At 39.6% G+C, this 19,251-nt stretch overlaps 1 protein-coding gene across 2 annotated transcripts; it reads left to right on the top strand.

The window, feature by feature from the left end:
* Positions 1–725: 725 nt before the first annotated feature.
* zhx2a (zinc fingers and homeoboxes 2a) lies at positions 726–18,915 on the top strand. 2 transcript variants are annotated; one of them, XM_056267719.1, is made up of 4 exons: positions 726–1,090; positions 5,824–5,924; positions 15,163–17,742; positions 18,036–18,915. In XM_056267719.1, the coding sequence occupies exon 3, from the start codon at positions 15,318–15,320 to the stop codon at positions 17,730–17,732; it is 2,415 nt and encodes an 804-aa protein (XP_056123694.1). In that variant the 5' UTR covers positions 726–1,090; positions 5,824–5,924; positions 15,163–15,317; the 3' UTR covers positions 17,733–17,742; positions 18,036–18,915. The 2 variants fall into 2 exon arrangements, with proteins under 2 accessions (XP_056123694.1, XP_056123695.1); XM_056267720.1 differs by lacking the exon at positions 5,824–5,924.
* Positions 18,916–19,251: the final 336 nt, after the last annotated feature.

Below are 19,251 nucleotides of genomic sequence, written 5' to 3'. Positions count from 1 at the left end.
CCACAATCCATTAAACATTACATTGCATATCCTGTAGATGGCGTTAAATATACTGACAACAACTAAATGTGCAGGTGTGCTACCTAAATCATGAATAAAACATGTATCCATAAGTTAAAATGAACGGGAAAAAACAAAGATCAAGAAAATGGTCATTAATAATTCATTAGCTGCTTATTTGTATGTAAATATATATACCCAAACACCATGGCGAATCGGTCCTGATTAATGAATAATTCATAAGCTTCTGCAGCAGGATTCATACCCACTGCTGCATGCGCAGGTTTCAAAAGCCAGGACACTGGAGCTTTTCTCCCAAGAAAGAAGTCGTCTGTTAACGTTACTCTTTTCCTGGCTTTTGCGTGTATTTTAGTGTTTTCGGTTTTGTTCGTTGTATGACGAGCTGTCACAAACTTGGGTGAGAAAACGTCTGCTGCTAGGTAGGTTTCCATAGCAACGTCGATATTCTTCCACGAGTTTCTTCATGTGTCTCGTTTTAGAAGTTGTCCTGTTTGTTTTGATGCACAACCATAGCAAAGCTACAGGCAAAAAAAAAAAAAAAAAAACGTGGGAGGGGATGCGAAGAGGGAGGGCGGGAGAGAGGGGGCAGAGGCGAGGATGGGAGGAGAGAGAAGAGAACGAGAGAGAAAACCGTTCAGCCACTGGCCTTCGCCAGAGTGCTTAATATTCAATGACCTGTGATCCAAACTCACGCAGGGGACGTCAAAACAACAGTGGTTTAATCATCTCAAAGAAGGAAGCACGGGGCGAAGTGAACTGCTGCTCTTGCACTCGAAGCCAGCGCTTGCCATTGGCGATTTTCAAACTTTTTGCTTTTAAGAATTCATTCCCAAAGTCGGGATGGAACGGCGTCTTGTATCGTATGCAAATACGTCTGCTGACGTAGTTGATCATGTGGGTTTTGGCGTAGATCCCCCTGTGATCGCCAATTTTTTTCGGCTGTTGTCTTTAGGATTCGGCAGAATCATTACAATCGTACGCTTCTATTGGCCGTACACGTGGAAAAGTACGCAATTTTGGACCCGAGCTGTCATTAACCTCACATCCCAGCGTTTCCCGTTGGTAATAGGTAGGTAAGAATGGCTGAATTATTTGTGTCGGTTGGAAAAAATAGCAAACAAACCTTAAAGTTGCGTGCGCGTTTGAATACACACAATAAGTGCTAGTTGACAGAAACATGCTGTAAAGCGCTTCTGATGTCAGTTGTTTATTTCAGCTGAACTTTGTTTACTCAAGGTATATCGTAGAAAGTGAGCACCAGAATAACCGCATCGACCTGACCCGATAACCTCAGTTTAAACGTTTCCAGCGCTGTGATTTGGTGTGGCTTGCGGAAAGTTTCATAGAATGGTTAAAGTTAAGCGGTAATGGGCGCGAGAACATGTCTACTTCTCTGCTGTCGAAATAAGCAGCAAAATATGGCTACCAATGTCGACATGGCGTTACGTCGGTCCAAGTGATTTTTTTTATTGGAGTCTGTTCTGCCTCAATAAAACCCTATTTTCCATTGAAAGCCACGATCGGGATGCTATTTCGAACTGAGAATGTTTAATTCATGCACTTGTATGAAGTGAGCATGGCACGCAACTACTTTGATTTCGGCTTGGTGTCGTATGATGTAGGCAGTGGTGACGCCTTCCACGACCATACTGCATGGCACACGCATCAGACGCGAGCCACATTGCAGCACTGTGTGTTCACATCTGTGATAGTTCCCAAAATTGTCGCATCCACTACAAGAGGGCCATAGCACCCTATATAGAGCAAACGTGCATTTCTGAAAGCTGAATACACTAATAAAAAAGTGCCGATCTGAGTTGTTTAAAATTCTTAATATAGCATGCAATTGATGTCGTAGTCTAAACCATCTCGGCGAATATTGTGATTCAAGTGTGTAAAACTAGCGGCCTACGCGTGATATTTGCTTCAGTGTTCAGTCAGATGGAATTCCAGATTATGGACAGTGACCGATTTCCCATCTGTCAGTCATCCCGGGCGGTTTACTCATGACCAGCAGGTCTTGCCTACTTTTCCAGGTAGTCTGATGTAGCTTGAGAATCACTTTTAGAATATTTATAAGGTTTAATGGGTGATTGGAAAAATAACTAGCTGTTTTAGCAGAGGGGTTGCTTGAGTTTGAATAAAGTCAAATCGAAGAGAGAAGGGAATCTGCATCTTTAGATCTAGCAGCAACATTTGTGGGGCCCAAACATCATATGCAAATAGTTTTTCTAAGCTACTCATATTTCTCCTTCCATTGAATCCCATTACTCTGTGTAAAATACACTGCTTGTGTTTTTACCACATGCCTCTATCATATCATGGACAGTATAATATATTTTTATTTAGTTTAGTCCATAATGTCAAATGAGAGAGAACCACTTTGGTTGCTCTGGTTTATTGACTAGTCCTTAATAACTTACTTGATGATCAATTAGTACCATGTTTCACTATGTTGTTTTTTAATCCGAGTAGATATTTGTCTTAACTTGGCTTAATTGGCTTAGTAGAACTGAACAGAATATTTGTAATATGCACACTGTGGAGAAACGGCTATTCTTATGTGTTCGTTGGAAGGGCATTCTGATACATTTTCATTATCACAAGTTTATTCTGCGTTGATGCCATTTTGAAATAACTAAACATTCTCACTCTGCCTTTTCAAAAATAGATTTGTGTTCACCTTGTGGGCCATAGTATGGAAACATCTCCCATTACAAAGTTTTATTCATGGAACAAGACTAAGACAACTTTTGCAAAGTAGTGACACGTATCATCAAAAGTACAACTCTGCTTGAGTTGCTCCGGTGCAAAATGCAGTTTGTGCCAGGTGACTGGCTGGATTCAAAATGGCTGCCCGCGTTCGTGAGGAGCTGACGTCTTTGAGGAGGTGGTTGCTGCTGCCTCTGCCTCGTAGCTCGTGCTGTCGGTGACTAAGCCGACAGTCGCTGATGTCACAGCCGTGGGCTGGGCTCCTTTGAAAGCTGTGTGTTCTCTGTCGGTGCTGGTGGTGACTCCACTGAAAGCAGAGCCTCTTTGTGAGGGAGTCTGGCCTCAAATTGGAGCCAGGTTATTTATTAGTCATCACTACTAAAGCTATTAATTTCCTTCTGCATTCATGTCCTGGAAGAGAGAGTCAAAACTGATGTGTGCTACCAGCTGAAGTTGCAGTTTAAGGCGGCATATACACTGCTCTGTTTTCTTATTAGAAATGCTGCATACATGAATACAACAAATCATGATTCATCACTATGCATGATCATATTCATGTCATATCTTGCGATCATGAATTGAAAAGATTATAATGTCCGCAACACTGCTACTTACTCCCATATTTTAATAAAAAAGGCAACGTTTCGACCCTACTGGGTCTTCTTCAGGCAATTAGCAAAACACATTTGATACAGAGTTATATAGGCCTTACAATCTGACCCACCCCGTGATTTCAATTAGCTTGATTGGGTCTAAACAAGCCTAATAACCTCACTCATTAATTAATTAAGAGAACACTTGCATGGATAAAACAATCAACATACACAAGAATCAATTCCATATGCACATAACTTCCTACAATGTAGTCAGAAACATGCAATTAACTACCAAGAAACAGTGCATACTCACATATACATGATGTCATATATATATAAATCCACAACCAAATACATAGGCTACATAAATACACATTATATTATGACATATACATGACACAGAGCCATTCATTATAAGAATGGCTTTATGTCAAAATCTTCATTAAGACCATAAGGAGACATTGTGTTCAAATAGTAAATCCAAAAAGTTTCCCGTTGGAGAAGCCTTTTACCATGATCTCCTCCTCTAAACGGTTTATTGACCCGCTCCACCCCGATGTATCTAAGGGCGCTGACATTGTGGCCAGCTGATTTAAAATGAGCGGCGACAGGACTACGTTCATCTCCTTTTCTGATGGTACTTCTGTGCTCACTGATTCTGGTCCGTAGCGCTCTCGTTGTTTTACCAACATATGATAAACCACATGGGCAACTGATTAAATAAATAACATGTGTGGTGCTACATGTAATAGTACCGCGAATAGATAATGTCTTACCAGTGTGTGGATGATTAAAATGTTTGCATTTATGCGTATACGAGCACTGGGCACAACTGCCACATCTATAATTACCATCTGGCATACTAAGAAAAGGCGTTGTAACTTGAGGACGTATATCATTCTTAACTAGATGGTCCTTTAAGTTAGAAGCACGCTTATAAATAAGCTTGGGTTTTTCTGGGAAGACTCTGGTTAGTTTAGGGTCCGACTCAATAATGTGCCAGTATTTATAAACAGATCTTCTAAATTCTGACACAAGTGGAGAATATTTTACACAACATAAAGGAGACTTATTTGGAATTTTTTTGCGTATAGATCGAAGGCACTCGTCTTGCGTTATCTGATCAAAACGTTCTTTGGCCGAATCGACCCAATCTTGTTTATACCCTCTATTGAGGAATCTTTTTGTCAAGTCCGCAGCCTGCTTTAAGTAAGATGTATTATCACTGCATATTCTGCGTACACGATTAAACTGACTGATTGGGAGACTTTTGACCAACGGCCTGGGATGAAAACTATCCCCATGCAATATAGTGTTACGATCAGTAGGCTTACGAAAAAGATCAGTTTTTAAGATCGTACCATCTTTATATACCTGAATATCCAGGAAACTGATGCAATGTTTATCATATTCCAAAGTAAATTTCAAATGTTCATTACAAGAGTTCAGATACTCATGAAAGCCATTAAGTTCATCTACTGTGCAGTCAATAATCAGAAAAATATCGTCAATAAATCTCTTATAAAATAAGATCTTAGAATAAAATGGATTTCTCCGATGTAGCACAAATTGATTCTCAAAAAAACCCATATACAAACAAGCATAATTAGGGGCCATTTTGCTTCCCATGGCAGTACCTTTCTTTTGTATAAAAAACTCATCTTGAAAGCGAAAAAAGTCGAACAACAAATTTTTTTAGTTCTTTTTTAATACTTGTTTTAATCATAAACAAGTATGATCGCAAGAAAAAATCTTGCGATCATACTTGTTTATGATTACATATTCGAGCATGTTGAGTGGCAGTGAAAGCAGCTGGGCTTCAATGCAGATGTGCCTCAGCATAGCAGATTCTTACTTGAACTAAAGAAAATAAAACAATCAGTTTTAGAAGGTTGTTTTCTTGACGGGAGAAGAGTTCAACTTTTTGCAGTCGCTCACTGTTGAGCAGCCTCTCTGTTGCCAATATTCTGCCCTACTTTTACAGTCGTGACCCAGCTTTTTGGAGGTGTAATGGAGAGACTGCATTTAACTGTACTGACCATAATATTGAGGAGTAGAATGATAAATATTTCTAACAAATGACACAGAAGAGTGATAAAGGTTATTTCTTTACATGTGCTAGCTTCGATTGATTCAAGCAGCTGCATTATAAAGTCTTGAACTACATTCACCATGTGTCTGAGCTGTTGTATAATTTTTAGTTTGGCTAAAGTGTTATAAAAACTGTGAAAGATGGTGTTGCTCCATCAGGGACATGACAATGTTTAGTTTATGTCCATGTTTGTAAACTGTCTTATCAATCCACTGACCTGTAACTTACAGTAAGGAGAAAATAAAATTAGGGTCTGCAGTCAACAATATCTGTCATGTGGAGTGTCACTCAGGAAAGATTATTATTTTTGAACCCTCTGAGGCCTTTTTAAAAAAAATGATGACATTTAGATGAACTTCTAAGCTCTAGATAAACTGTTTTTTGTTGTTGTTTTTTTTACAGGTGAGAAGAAGCTGGGTAAAAAAAAGGTGGCAGAGGAGGAAAACTTGCCACATAGGACCTTACAGATATTGTGCTCTAAAAGGCAAGACCATCATTGACAGGTGGGTTGCTAATTTAAAAAGATTTGTGATGATACAGTGATAGAGTCCAAACTGAGCATTACAGTGATGTTTGTACTGCAGTGATAAACCATGCTTTGAATAATTCAGTCAAACTATGTAATTAAATAAGCTTTCATCCTTTACAGGATTTCAGACTTTGAGATAGACAGATAATAGATTAGGATGTGCTTGTTCCAATGAAAAGACAAATGCTAGTCAGTGAAGATGGGCCATTTTAATGCAAAATTATAACATCAAAGCTGAAGAATCAATTTACCCACTCCTCATGTCTCGCTTATCTTTCAGTTCTCTGCTTGTAATATGTTTTTCCCCCACATAAAAATAAAGAAAACAAGGACAAATAATCAATAGAGCAAAGATACAAATAAAATAAACTGTGCTTTTCAGGTTGGTCTTACATAGTTTTCAGGTGCAGAAATTGAATAAAGTAATCAAATGTAATTCAACATTGCATATAATCCTTACTAAAGAAATGAATTAAAAATGAATCATTATTAAAGTTTCAAAAGCTGTTTAAAGTGATGTCCTTGTCTTTTGTTGTTTGATTAACATTAAAAACACAGACGGCATACACAAACTCATGCACAAAGAACTCAGTGATTTGGTTAGATGCAAATGACCTAGGGATATTAAAATTATGACTGATACAGATAAACGATAATAATTTGTTATGTCTATAATAATTTTTTATAAGCAATAAATTCCTTGTTTTGTCTAAACAAATTAAAAATACTATAAAATAAAAATCAATCAATTAAAATCCTACAAGTGAATTTAGGCATTATTCCATTAATTATAATTAAACACCATTATAATTTGTGTTTTGATAATTTCTAGATTAACAGTGTTAAATGAATAAATTATTAATATTTTTTAAGTTTAACTTTAATTGAGCATTTGAAGATGGCCAATATAATCTAAACATAAAAATAGGGGAAAATGATTGTGTATAAATAAATATTTAATATCGACCTATACAGAGCAATTAAAATAATCTCTAATAACAATCGTTAATAACTGATATGGTAGCAATATATTGTGCATTCCTAAAAAGAGCTCATGTCAGCTGTGGCATTCATTGCATGACAAGACAATTGTGATTTATTTTCTCGTTCACATCAGCATGTTGTAATGCATTAGATCAAACGGGGAAAGCTATAAACAAAAAGAGACCCGAGTTCATTCACAGTCAGTTTTCTACCTCCCAGTTTTCTTCTCATCCCTAAAATGGTTGTGTTGGTGTCATTGTGGAGTCATGCAGAGCTTTAGATCTTAGTGTGATCTGTTATTCAGCCCTCTTGTGTGTTGTGACTCAAACTCACAGATGGCTGACAGCAGTGATCAGTGTCCAGTGGTACGAGTCTGATAAACCAGTTGTCGACCATATCAGGCATAGAATCTGCCAAAATGTCTTTTTTGGTGTTTTATAAGGAGTATTTCAGACAAAGCAGAGAAGACAAATGTTGCCATTCATTTCAGAACTCAACTGGCAGCAGTTAATGTTGTATATATGTTATCAAGTCATCAGATCAATAGTGGCTCTTTAGAATTATTAAAACCTGTTTAATGTTGCTCAAGAAAACATTTGCCAGTGAATGTAGTGTAGATACACAGTCATGTTAACCAGCCGGTGTTACCGGATTAGCGTTTTATTTAACAAAGTATTTCATCTGAAGCTCATAGACTCAGTGCTCACACATGACCCTGATCTCTTGATCCTCAGTGTGACCCTTTCCATGAGTATTTCATAACTCTCTGGGGCAGCAGCCATATAAGTTAGTGGTCGGCTACAGAGATTTAGTTTCTTTTGAAGACACTGTATGCTGCTGATGAGTCAGGCCTTTACAGCAGAAATATGCCCTTGGTCTCTGATTACTTATGGCGCTTTTCCACTACACAGTACCAGCTCGACTCGACTCGACTCGGCTCGCCTTTGTTTGGTTTTCCACTGTGTAAAAGTTGTACCTGTACCTGCTTTCGGGTACTTTTTTTTGTATCACCTCCGGTGAGGTTCTGAGCGAGCTGAGGCTATACTAAAATGTGTCGTGAAAACAATGCCGACTGCTGATTGGTCAGAGAGAATCGTCACTATTCACTGCGTCATCATTGCACGCGCCAGATGGAGTATCCAGAACATAGACAGTAAAAGAAATGGACACAGCGACCCCATTGATTTCAACGGAGAAAATTGAAGCCCGTTAAAAGCTGATAGCCAGGCGTACTGCGCAGGCTGAAACTGAGTCTGTCACGTGAGCAACCTGTATGTCTTCTAGTAGCTGTGCCGAGTGAAATCTGAATAATTCCCTTCCGAATCTCACAGAGACGGAGAGAGTGAGTATTAGCTGTCCATGAGCTAGCAGCAGGATCAACTTTATGACTCCCTATGGGCTTCTCCCTCGACTTTATGCCTCCACGTCCCCCCGATTGCGCGCAAACTTCTCCTCCTGTCTATACGGTAATTTCTCTACTGTGCGACGGAGAGTCAATTCGTTATGATGCAATCGTTCGCCTATTTTTACAAAAACTGCTTCTACGGGGCCATAACGTAAGATACAAGGTAATGGAGCCTTTTATACATTGTCGTGTTTCTTTAGAAATAAATAATGGACAAATGGAGTCTTTGGACGCCTCAGATGTAAAGTTATTCGCTGTCAAAGTGACGCCAAAATGAATGGGAGTCAATGGAATGCTAACAGCAGGTGATGGTCTGCTACAATGGCGGCTCCTGCGAGGCTTCAACTTCCGGCTGATGGATTACCCCCTTGATCCAGAATAACCCCGCCATTTTTAAATAGTTTGGCCAGAGATAGTTACTAAACTTACTACTATTATTATGGCAACTCGTAAGAATACGCCGTGGTCAAACGAGGAGAGCAGACTTTCCTTTGTATAAGATTCGTATACTCTCGTATAAGATTACGTCACGGCAGTTTCCTGCGGCGTCGCTATGACGACCGGGTACTATTTGTGGCGGTACTGTCTGCAATGGAAAACGGAGCGAAAGGCGAGTCGAGTCGAGCTGGTACTGGTAATGGAAAAGCGCCATTAGTCAAAATTAAGCATGGTTTTTCCTGCATAATAGTGCCCAGTTTCAAACCGATGCACTGTGATTCATAAAAATCCTTTGTTTTGTGTTATTTTTATGGGTAATTGATTTTAGATCATGTTCTTTTGAATGACACTTTATGGCCTCTTAGAAAGAGTCCCTCTTTTGTGGAACTACACAAGGAAATGTTCACAAATAGGGTGTAGTTTGGTGCCCTGTTACTTTTTTCAAAACATAGAGGAAAAGTTTGACAGAAGTTGTATGTTAGACAATAGGTTAGGCTATTTAAAATGAGATTAACCTAGAATGAAAAGTTTGTGGGTTTAAAATGCATCAAATGTCTGTACAAATAGTGATTTAGGCTTTTAACTCTAATCCAACAATTAAAATCATGTTGTCAACTGTGTCATTTGTTTTTTCCTAATCACAAATTAAATTAAATTAATTTAAAGCAAAATCAAAGCAATCTGTAAATTAATTCTAATTCATAAAGGCATAATATTTAGCTGTATCCCATTTTGTGTCCAACCCTGTTAGTGCATGCTTTTTTTTGGGTCCCAAACATACTTGTCCCTACTGAGTAAAAGCACAATTTAAGAGACTGTTACTTTTTACTCTTTCTGAAATTGATTGTTAATTTCATTGATGCTTAATTTTGATGTTGGTTTATTCCATGTTTATTACTGGGGGAAAAAATGGTAACAGGGTTGAAAAAGTTCGACAATCTATATTTTTTCGGACTGAATGAGGTTGACGATCAATGTCCCCCCCCCCCCCCGCAAAGATAAACACCCCATTTTACTAATCAGTTGCTGAAAAAGATTTTTAAAAAGAAGACTTTTCATACTAATCTATTTGCTGAAAGTGTCGGGAAATTAGGCGTTTATTGCACCCAGACATTTATTTTTGTTTCTGTGTTGTTAGTATCAACAAGATGCACGTTAGTTTTTTTTTTTTTTTACTTTAGTTTTGCTTCCACTCAATAAGCATAATTAATGCACCCACTCATACTGATTCATGAAAAATGTATATACAACTATACAAATCTAGAATTAATAGGATGAATACAATCTCTCAGTGTGGGTTTCACCCCGAAAGAACAGGCTCGGCCAAAAATAGGAATGCGGAACGTTCCTCATCTGGATGTCTGTGGAGAAAATCCCTCCCACCTGCTGCTGGGCCGTTTCCATGGCAACGCATGAGTTCAGCTTTTTCAAGGCCTGTCCCTTGGTACCCCAAATCACTGAAAGCCTGGACACCTACCCAAAGGACTTTGCTCTGAGCTCTGTGTCATTCTCCTTCTGTAAAACTACTTCATTCTCGCATGCACCTACATCCATCCTCATTTAGACAAACAATTTTTTTCTCTATTAAAAAATGTTTAGTTCTTATTACTACAGCCTTGAAATATAATCTATGATGCTACTCTTTATAGATTAATATATTGTTCAGCATCAGGTATACATTTTGCTGTGTTCTCAGAGACCTCAGTCACCTTATTCTAATATTCAAAAGGAGTCAGTAATGCCCACATTTTGAGTCTAAAATTGTTGAAGGGGGTGTGGTCTGTACCAATTACACTCAACACTTTTAGTCAGTATTGTCATGAAAAATAGCACTCGGTGTACATCTGTGCAGTGCTGCAGGCTTCTAGAGCCCCATTTGATGAGATTTAAATTAATTCTGCCTCAATCCCAAATTCAGCCCCCCCTACTGTGCTCCACAGTATTAACAGAGCTCAGTCTCCGCCCCTTCACAGCGGCTCCGCAGCAACATCCTCTCCTGGAAACATGCATGTCAATGCATTTGAATCCATACAGGCAACCAACAGTAGTGTTTTACAGAAACTGTAGTTCATGCTAAACACCACTGCCGGCCTGTGTTAATGGTTAACTAGTAGTAGAAATGCACCGATGTAATGGCCGCTGATATTTATTGGCCGATTTTTGATCAATTTAAATTTGGATCGGCTAGCATGGAAAATCCCCCCCCAAAAAAACAAAAAAAAGGTGGTTTATTAATTAAATAATTAATTAATTAGTTGTATAATGTCTGTTGCATAATCCAAATGTTTTTCTCTGGGTGAAATAATTAAATACTTGCTAAAACAAAATTAAATCTGTACAATACAGCAGGGCTTGACAATAAGGACTGTATTTTGACCAGCATCAACGACGCTCGGAACAGTTTATCCTTTGCACGTGTTTTTAAGCCATGCGAATTTAAATATTCAAGTGCAAGAAGACGTGAATGAGAACTCAGTTCTACTAACTGTGTGAGAAGTTTTGTGTGTGCACACATCCAAAGCTCGTGCCCGGAAAGACTTCGCACAAATACTGAATTGAGTTCTATTTCACTTCTTGTAATTCACAGGAAATTGTATCAAAATGGCCGTCTTGGCAAGTATCCTTCTAAACATAGTTGGTTGTGTCTTAAATGAATGTTAACAGTTGAGAAATAAAACGCTTGTGTACCAGTATAATGGATCCATGCAGCTCTTAAAGTAACAGCAGCCTAATATTCCTGCTGTGCTGCTGTCTGTTTTAATGTTAATCAAACAACAAAAGACAAAAAATCGCTCACTACTCTTGACTAAATAACTTGTAAGTTAAACATAATAAATATTAATGTACAGTATATTTAATTTATACAAAAATAATATTTTACATTTGATTTATTTTATGTACCTGAAAACTACTGTTAGACCTACCTAAAAAGCACTGTTTATTTAATATGCATCTTTGTTATGTTGTATTTATGTAGGCCTGCTGAATGTATCCAATCCATGTTCAATAAAAAAATTATTTGATGCAGCAATAAACTAGCTAGTATACCATAATGCATGCGTTTTTTAACTTTGAATTGATCATGTTTTAAATTAGCAATTTAAATCATGATCTATATTATTGACAAAAGTTCGAATTAGAGAGAGAGTGACAAGTATCTGTATTGAAATCGGCCAATAGTTTGTTAAAATCGGTATCGGCCAAAAAAATCCTTCGGTGCATCCCCATTAGTTTTTATTTGCTGTAATATTGAGGTCCCTTTCAGTAGTCAGCAGACAGTCACATCCCTTCACTGAAATTCTAAAGGGGCGTACACACCGGGACGAATCGCCACGCATTATTCGCCAGCATTTTTCAACGCGTTCTTTGTGTTCACACCCAAGCGATTTTCGCTGACGATGAGCCGAGTGAACATGCAAATTCATTCCCTGACATTAGATGGCGCTTTATGTAAAACAGAAATAGTCCTATTGTGTAGTCGCTGTCGCGTTTGTCATATAGTTCTTTATGTTCCGACACCAACGAGACCAGCAGCTCTACATTCATCTTGCCTTGCATCTTCCTCGTCTTATTTCTTCCCGGCAGTGTAGACGCTACTTGGCGTATATCTTCTTCGCCATTACGTATGTGTGCTCGGCAAGACCGTTTTGTGTTTGAGCGCCCCCAAGTTGTGTTTTACTGTAACTTCAGAAGCTCCAGACACGTGAGCAAAAGCGCTAATCTCATTGGTCGGATAGTTTTTACGCGGTGCGTCAAACCAAAAAAACGAACCCGAGGCGTTTTAAAAAAAATTACTACTAGTGAGTCTCCGTGATGAACGCCACGCTTTTACGCGTGGCGTTTTCCGCGCCGGTGTGCACACTCACATTGGCGCCCTTTGTTTAGTCACGAGGCGTTAAACGTCGGTGAATATCGCGCGAAATTCGTCCCGGTGTGAACAGGCCTTAAAGGGATACTTCAGGATTTAGCATTAAGCTTTGTATTAGTAGAAAACCTGTAGTATTTTCGAATTACCATGTTTCCACCCTCATATCCCCCTGAGACGAGAGATTTATGTATTTTTTGTCTGGAAAAAATCCTCCGATGACACAAAAATCGTCATTTTGCATCATCGGAGGATTTTTTGGCCAGAGGCTAAAGACTACAGTCAGTAGAAGGAGCTGTTCCGCATGTTTTCAACCCGCCCATAGAGGGTGGGATCTCACTCACAGAATGTACACATAGTGTCAGCCATCTTTTTTGGAAGCTAAGCTAGCAGGCTCTTGTTCTGTGGAGAAAGCTGAGTAGTAGGGGTTACCTTCCTCTTTTTCCCGGACATGTCCGGTGTCGATGTCCGGGATTCAGCTTTTGCTTTCTGCAGTCGCCATTCATTGTTTACATGCACACCTTTTGTTTCAATCTAACTGAATTCATTCCGATTGGTGAATCTGAATGAAGTGTTTACATGAACGCTAAACAAGTGATCGGTTGATGTGCATTTTAACATTGCTAAGAAAATTCCTCATCAGTAATCACGCCACCAGCCTTGCGCAGTTCTCCCGCGGCCCTAGCCTCGTCCTGCTCGCCACAGTAAACATAATGAATGGCGACTTTAGAATGCAAACGCCGAATCCCGGAGATTTTGGGCGATCTCGAAACACATTTTCGGGCAGACTCATCACGGAGACTCACTAGTAGCCTAGACTTGTTGTTTAACTACTGCGCTCTGTTACCGGTAGGCGTGGCCTCCTAGGGCAGCGAAGCAAGTGCATTCTGGGAGTTGTTGTCTTTCATCCGCATAAACCAAAAATACATTTTCTGGCTTTTCTCAGTCTAGAAAGCTCCAAATTCAAAAATAATTTCACATTTCTTCTACATAAATGACCCATTTTAAATACACATTCATCTTTCCAGAGGTGAAGTATCCCTTTAAGGTTGCGAAAAGTGTTTGTTTTTTAAAATAGTTTTTAGTAATTTGCCTTTAGCAGTTTTAACCGCAAGTACACAACAATCAGTGTCAATAATTAATGACTATTGAGACTTGAGGCCGAGTAATATTTCTTTTTAAATCGCTTTACATTGAACACTATGTGATCATAAGTTAAGTGGTCTCATGCTTTATCATTCTTTATTGGCTGCAAGCCGTTGGCAAACACTTAAAATTGAGAGTGCATGAGTGTGTCCTTTCCTAGTGATTTTCATGAGGTAATAAATGTACTGGCTGGTTTAAGTGAATTTTTGTTTTTATGCAACGATCTTTTTTTTTCAGTGTAGCTGCTTATTCCCTGTTTATTATTGATTGTATAGCAGAACCTCTATAAGGAATCAATATAAATACTAATAAACTATACAATCTTGTTGATTTTTTTTTTAATTAAAAAATTGTCTTTGAATATGAGTTTATAAAAGCGGTTTGCATAATTAAATGTAAAAAATGCAGATTTTTTTTTCTTTTCTGTGAACTTTGGTTGTCCTTTTTTGCCCATAGCACAGTTTTCTCAAGGAAGAAACAAATAATTGCCGGGGTTACATTATACTCATGTTCTCACAGTGAGTTGAGGCTGTGACATGAGATGCTCAGGGTCCCATCCATATTTAATCAGTCTCCAATGTACTGAGATCTGCTGAGGGCACCACAGGCCTGAGGAAGGCTATTATTGGACTGGACAAGTTCGGCCTAGCACAGGATGTTTTTGCCCCTCCCTTCTGGACTGACCACCATATTGCTTGATTACTCTAATTTAATACACAGTACTAGGGTGTTTGTGTAAATGCTTTCATGCAGGAGTCTTAATACTTCAGCTTAAATTTTAATGAGGATCTGTAGTCCTGAAGTGACAATTAACAGTTTAAAAGCTGATACCTTTTGTGTTGATAGACATCTATCTAATCTCATTGCAATGACACACAGTGACCTGTAAGTCTTTATTGTTCAGCTGTCAAACTGCATTTTCACATGAAGTGTCTAAAGGCGGTCACACACTAGATGCGGCACTAGATGCGGCAGACATAACACATGCAGTATCCTAAAATCAAAACTATTGTTTTATGTTTTCTATGAATCTTTACACACCGCAGCTGATGTTGCATTCTCACGTTTTCCAAGTTCGACCCTATACAAAATCTTTTAAAAAAAACTAATCCTGGCAAGGGACATGTATATTGTAGACGACACCTTGATTATAGCCAATGTTTCAAGAACAAGTTTATCTATTTGTGGTTTGACAGCTCAAATAAAGCCTAATTATAGAGAATCTTTGTTTTCTTCATGTCCTGTGTCTGACCTCCTTAAGCACCAGAGTGATTGTTATACATATAGGCTAGTTCATACCTACGTAGATTATACCTTAATTCTCATGCTTGATAATCTGTCCTGCTTCATTTCATTTTATCTTGTTTTAAATAGGCTGTGTGGTCTGGGATGAAGTCTCATGAAGTCTTCCATTGGAGCTGACATTCACAGTCAGCTGAAACATCCTTTACTGATCCTCCACCAGAGAAAGACCTGCCCATTGCCCATCACCAGAGTCCCCCTGCACTGTACCGTCTTACTCCCTGACCATGGCTAGTCGAAGAAAGTCTACAACCCCCTGCATGATCCGACCAGATGACTTGGTGACTGCAGACGATCCAGAAGAAATGGATTCTTGTGTGGACGGTACAGAAGAGAATGGATCATCACATGTGTCTTCTAGTGAGGACTGTACAGAGAGGAAGAGTTCTGTGAACTCTATGCAGGAAGCAACAGAGATGGAGAAACCTGACATGAAAACACGACCACAGAGGAAACTCCAGGGAGGCTATGAGTGCAAATACTGTCCCTTTTCCACACAAAACCTCAACGAGTTCAAAGACCATGTTGATTCCAACCACCCCAATGTTATACTTAACCCACTTTACTTGTGTGCAGTATGCAACTTTAACACAAAAAAGTTTGATTCTTTGACAGAACACAATGAGAAGTGCCATCCCGGAGAGTGCAACTTCAAGTTCAAGAGAATCAAATTAAACAGTCAGACCATTCTAGAACAGACAATCGAAGGTTCAAACTGTGCAGTCATCTATGATACAACCAGCCCTCAGCCAGGAGAGGACTTTACTGCTTTTCCTTCAAACAAATCCACTACTGTTAAGCTGGCTAAGTCCAAAGCAGACAGTTTACGGTTACAAGACGATAGTCCGCTGGACAAACTCGCTCAAGATCTCCCGAAAAAGCAAATTACTGCAGTGAATGTGAACGGGACTGTGATAATCCCAGATGCAACTCTTAAAGATGGCCTCTCTCATATAATGCCATCTCTGCAACGCCCACCTAACTACAACTTAGTACCAAAAATCGCCGTCCCCTTGAACACTTCAAAATACAACCCCTCGTTAGATGGCAACTTGACTCTCATCACCTCCTTCAACAAGTTTCCGTACCCTACTCAAGCAGAGCTCTCTTGGCTTACTGCAGCCTCCAAACACCCCGAAGAACAAATTAAAGTGTGGTTCACTACCCAACGACTAAAACAAGGAATCAGCTGGTCTCCTGAGGAAGTTGAGGAAGCACGAAAGAAAATGTTCAATGGAACGATTCAGTCTGTTCAACAAGCATTCACTGTCTTTCCTGCTCAGTTAGCTCAGTCCACTAAAGCTTCACAGCCCCTTATCCAGACCGTCTCTTGCCATGTCCTTGGACAATCTGGCCTAGTGTTGGCACCAGTTGCCAATGGCTCAAATTCGACCAGTTCTCCTCTCACACTAACAGTCACAAATCAAATAGCACAGGGTGTCAAGAGGCCCCATACAGCACCACTGGTTGCCCCAGAGATAAAGAGGCCTTCAATAATCCAGTCCGTTCAGAGTACTCCAAAGTCTGTCTCTCCAACACCAAGTCTTTTTTCAGATTGTGAGAAAACCCCTGATCAGATCAGAGAGCTGACCACTAGCTATGCTCAGTGCCAGTTTCCTGATGATGAAGAAGTGTATCGTCTCATTGAGACGACTGGCCTCTCCTGGGGAGAGATCAAAAAATGGTTCAGCGATCAGCGCCATGGAAACCATAAGGCAGTGCAACAGATTAAAACAGACTTCTCTTCAAAGGACAGCCAACCACATAAGCCTGTCGCCACACAGTTTCCACTACTAGAGAGAGTTAAAGGCAAATCCTCTGAGCAAATGAAAAAGTTAGAGGAAAGTTTCCAAAGGACTAGCTTTCCAACCCAGGCTGAGATAGAGCACCTTGTAGCAGACACCAGGCTCTCCAAAAATGAAATCGATTGCTGGTTTGCGGAGCGCCGTGCACTACGTGACAACCTGGAGCAAGCCTTGCTCAACTCGATGGGTTCGAAAAGGTTTGAGCATCACCTTCAAAGGGGTACATTGAATGGAGTCCATGAGCAGGACAGCAGAGTCAGGGACTCACCTCTTTCCATTCTCACGTCCTCGGTGTGTCCAGAGGCCATTGATGGCAAGTCTCTCTGCCTCCTTAAAGACGTGTTTGCACAAACCCAGTGGCCCTCACCAGAGGAGTACAACCAACTAGAAATCCAAACAGGGCTAGCTCGTACAGAAATTGTCCGCTGGTTTAAGGACAACAGATCTGCTCTGAAGAATGGAACTTTGGATTGGATGGAGCAATTTCAAAGTCTTAGCAACAAAAGACAGAATGGACAAAACAGCTTGTTGATCACAGATCAGACACAGAGCGTCCTACAAAGACACTTTCAAGAGGCAAAGGTACAAAAAGGGGAGGGTTTTGAGAAGCTTGCAGAGCAGCCAAAACTAACCAACCAGGACATAGTAGAATGGTTCACCAGTAAACTGGGCCACAACATGCCTGAAATCAGCAAAAGCAAGGAACATGGACAGGGAAGTGTAGATGGTAAGAGGTGGGTTTCCTTGGCAGCTGACATTGACAGCAAAGACTATGATGCACAGAAAGTGGCACGAGACCTTGAAGTGCTGTCAGCAGAACACCGAGTGACGGGATGAAGTTGTAAAGGTAATAGTCTTATTTTATTTTAACTAGCTGGTTGATGTTTTTGAATGGAGGAGCAAGACAGTTGCTTTCTCAGAGTAATAGCTGCTTCTCGTGATAATGCAGCAGATGTGGCTGTAATACACCCAGGATGTCAGCAGTCTGTAATTTAGCCTTTAGAAAAACAGCTTAGCATTGAGCAGAGCCCAAATTTTGAGTTAGTTGGGATGGGGGCAGTGTCGATTTTCGTTTTTCTTTCAAGCCTCCATCCATAATTTATGTGAGTCAAGTGGCATTTGTTGCTTGTTCTGTTGCAGAAGAAAACAGGCTGCTTTGACTGAACTACATGGGCCTGATGATTAAGGAATAACCTTTGTCGTCGTGTATGGATCCAATGATCTCATATCTGGACTCTGAGGTTATCAGAGACGAGATGGACTGGGAGCATCTGTGAAACACTGTCCAGAGAGTGACCATGGAGTGCCAAAGTTTGACTGCTTTGTTGTTATGTGTTTGTTTTTTAAAAGGGCCCTTGTAAATATTTTTTTCTGTACTTCAACAGATTTGTACAAATTTTTGAAGATGAGACTTTTGTTACATTTATAATAGGAGTCCCAAGACATTTCCTTTGACCCTTATAATGGGATGTTCAATCATTTTTGTGAGGACACAAAATCAACCCACCTGCTGGTGAAGCTGTTATAAAACACAATGTGGTCCACGATGGCACTTAACATTTTAAGTGGACAGACACAAGCGGTGCTTCGATAAAAACCATCTCATTCCAGAAAACGAGGTGATATTATGGACTTTTCTTTGGACCATAAACACATTGCCTGCACTCTCATACTGTACCTTATCGCCAAGGGGGTAGAGCCACATGGTGGACAAAATCAATACAATACAGTGATGCACAGCACATGTTTATTTGTAGTCATAGGCTAATTTTTGGCAATATTACAGTAACTGCAAAATTATACTTATCTTGGCTTTTCCTGGTATTCAAGGCATAGTTCCATTTTCCACTATTCAGCTGTGAACTGCTTTCAGCTCGTTTAAGTGTATTTCTTTTTCCTGCTGCTGCTTTTAGTGTCATGTTCAGACATGTATCAGGAATACTGTACTGCTACCAAGAATCCTGCTTGCTCTTTATAAGAACCAGTCTGCTGTAATTCAATAAAACACAAACGATTGAAAGCCTGTTCTGAGTTTCATTGTTTACACAACGGTACCATTGCCAAAGTAAAAATTTAAAAAACAAACTAACAAAAAACCCCGCTACATTTCTTCGGGAGCTGCTAATTTTCCTTACATTAAGAGTCCATTCAGGGTGCTGCAAATTTGAAATGCAACTTTAAGGCGCCTGTATCCTGAGTGTGTCCCTCAAGACACTGAAATCAATGTACTCAAATATTGAGCACAGTTGCTGTATATTTGTAGCATCAGTAATAAAAAATGCACTCAATGAAATGGCAATAATTGAAGCACTAGAAATGTAAACTGAACTGACATTTTAGTAAAGCTTGTAGATTA

The sequence above is a fragment of the Rhinichthys klamathensis genome, unplaced genomic scaffold (assembly GCF_029890125.1).
Source record: "Rhinichthys klamathensis goyatoka isolate OS25496 unplaced genomic scaffold, OSU_Roscu_1.1 h1tg000262l_1, whole genome shotgun sequence".
NCBI lineage: Eukaryota > Metazoa > Chordata > Actinopteri > Cypriniformes > Leuciscidae > Rhinichthys > Rhinichthys klamathensis.
This window is presented reverse-complemented; position numbering and strand designations above follow the sequence as displayed.

Bases quoted from the DNA above. Each gene is read 5' to 3' on its own strand.
- zhx2a (XM_056267720.1), top strand. From the start codon at position 15,318: ATGGCTAGTCGAAGAAAGTCTACAACCCCCTGCATGATCCGACCAGAT.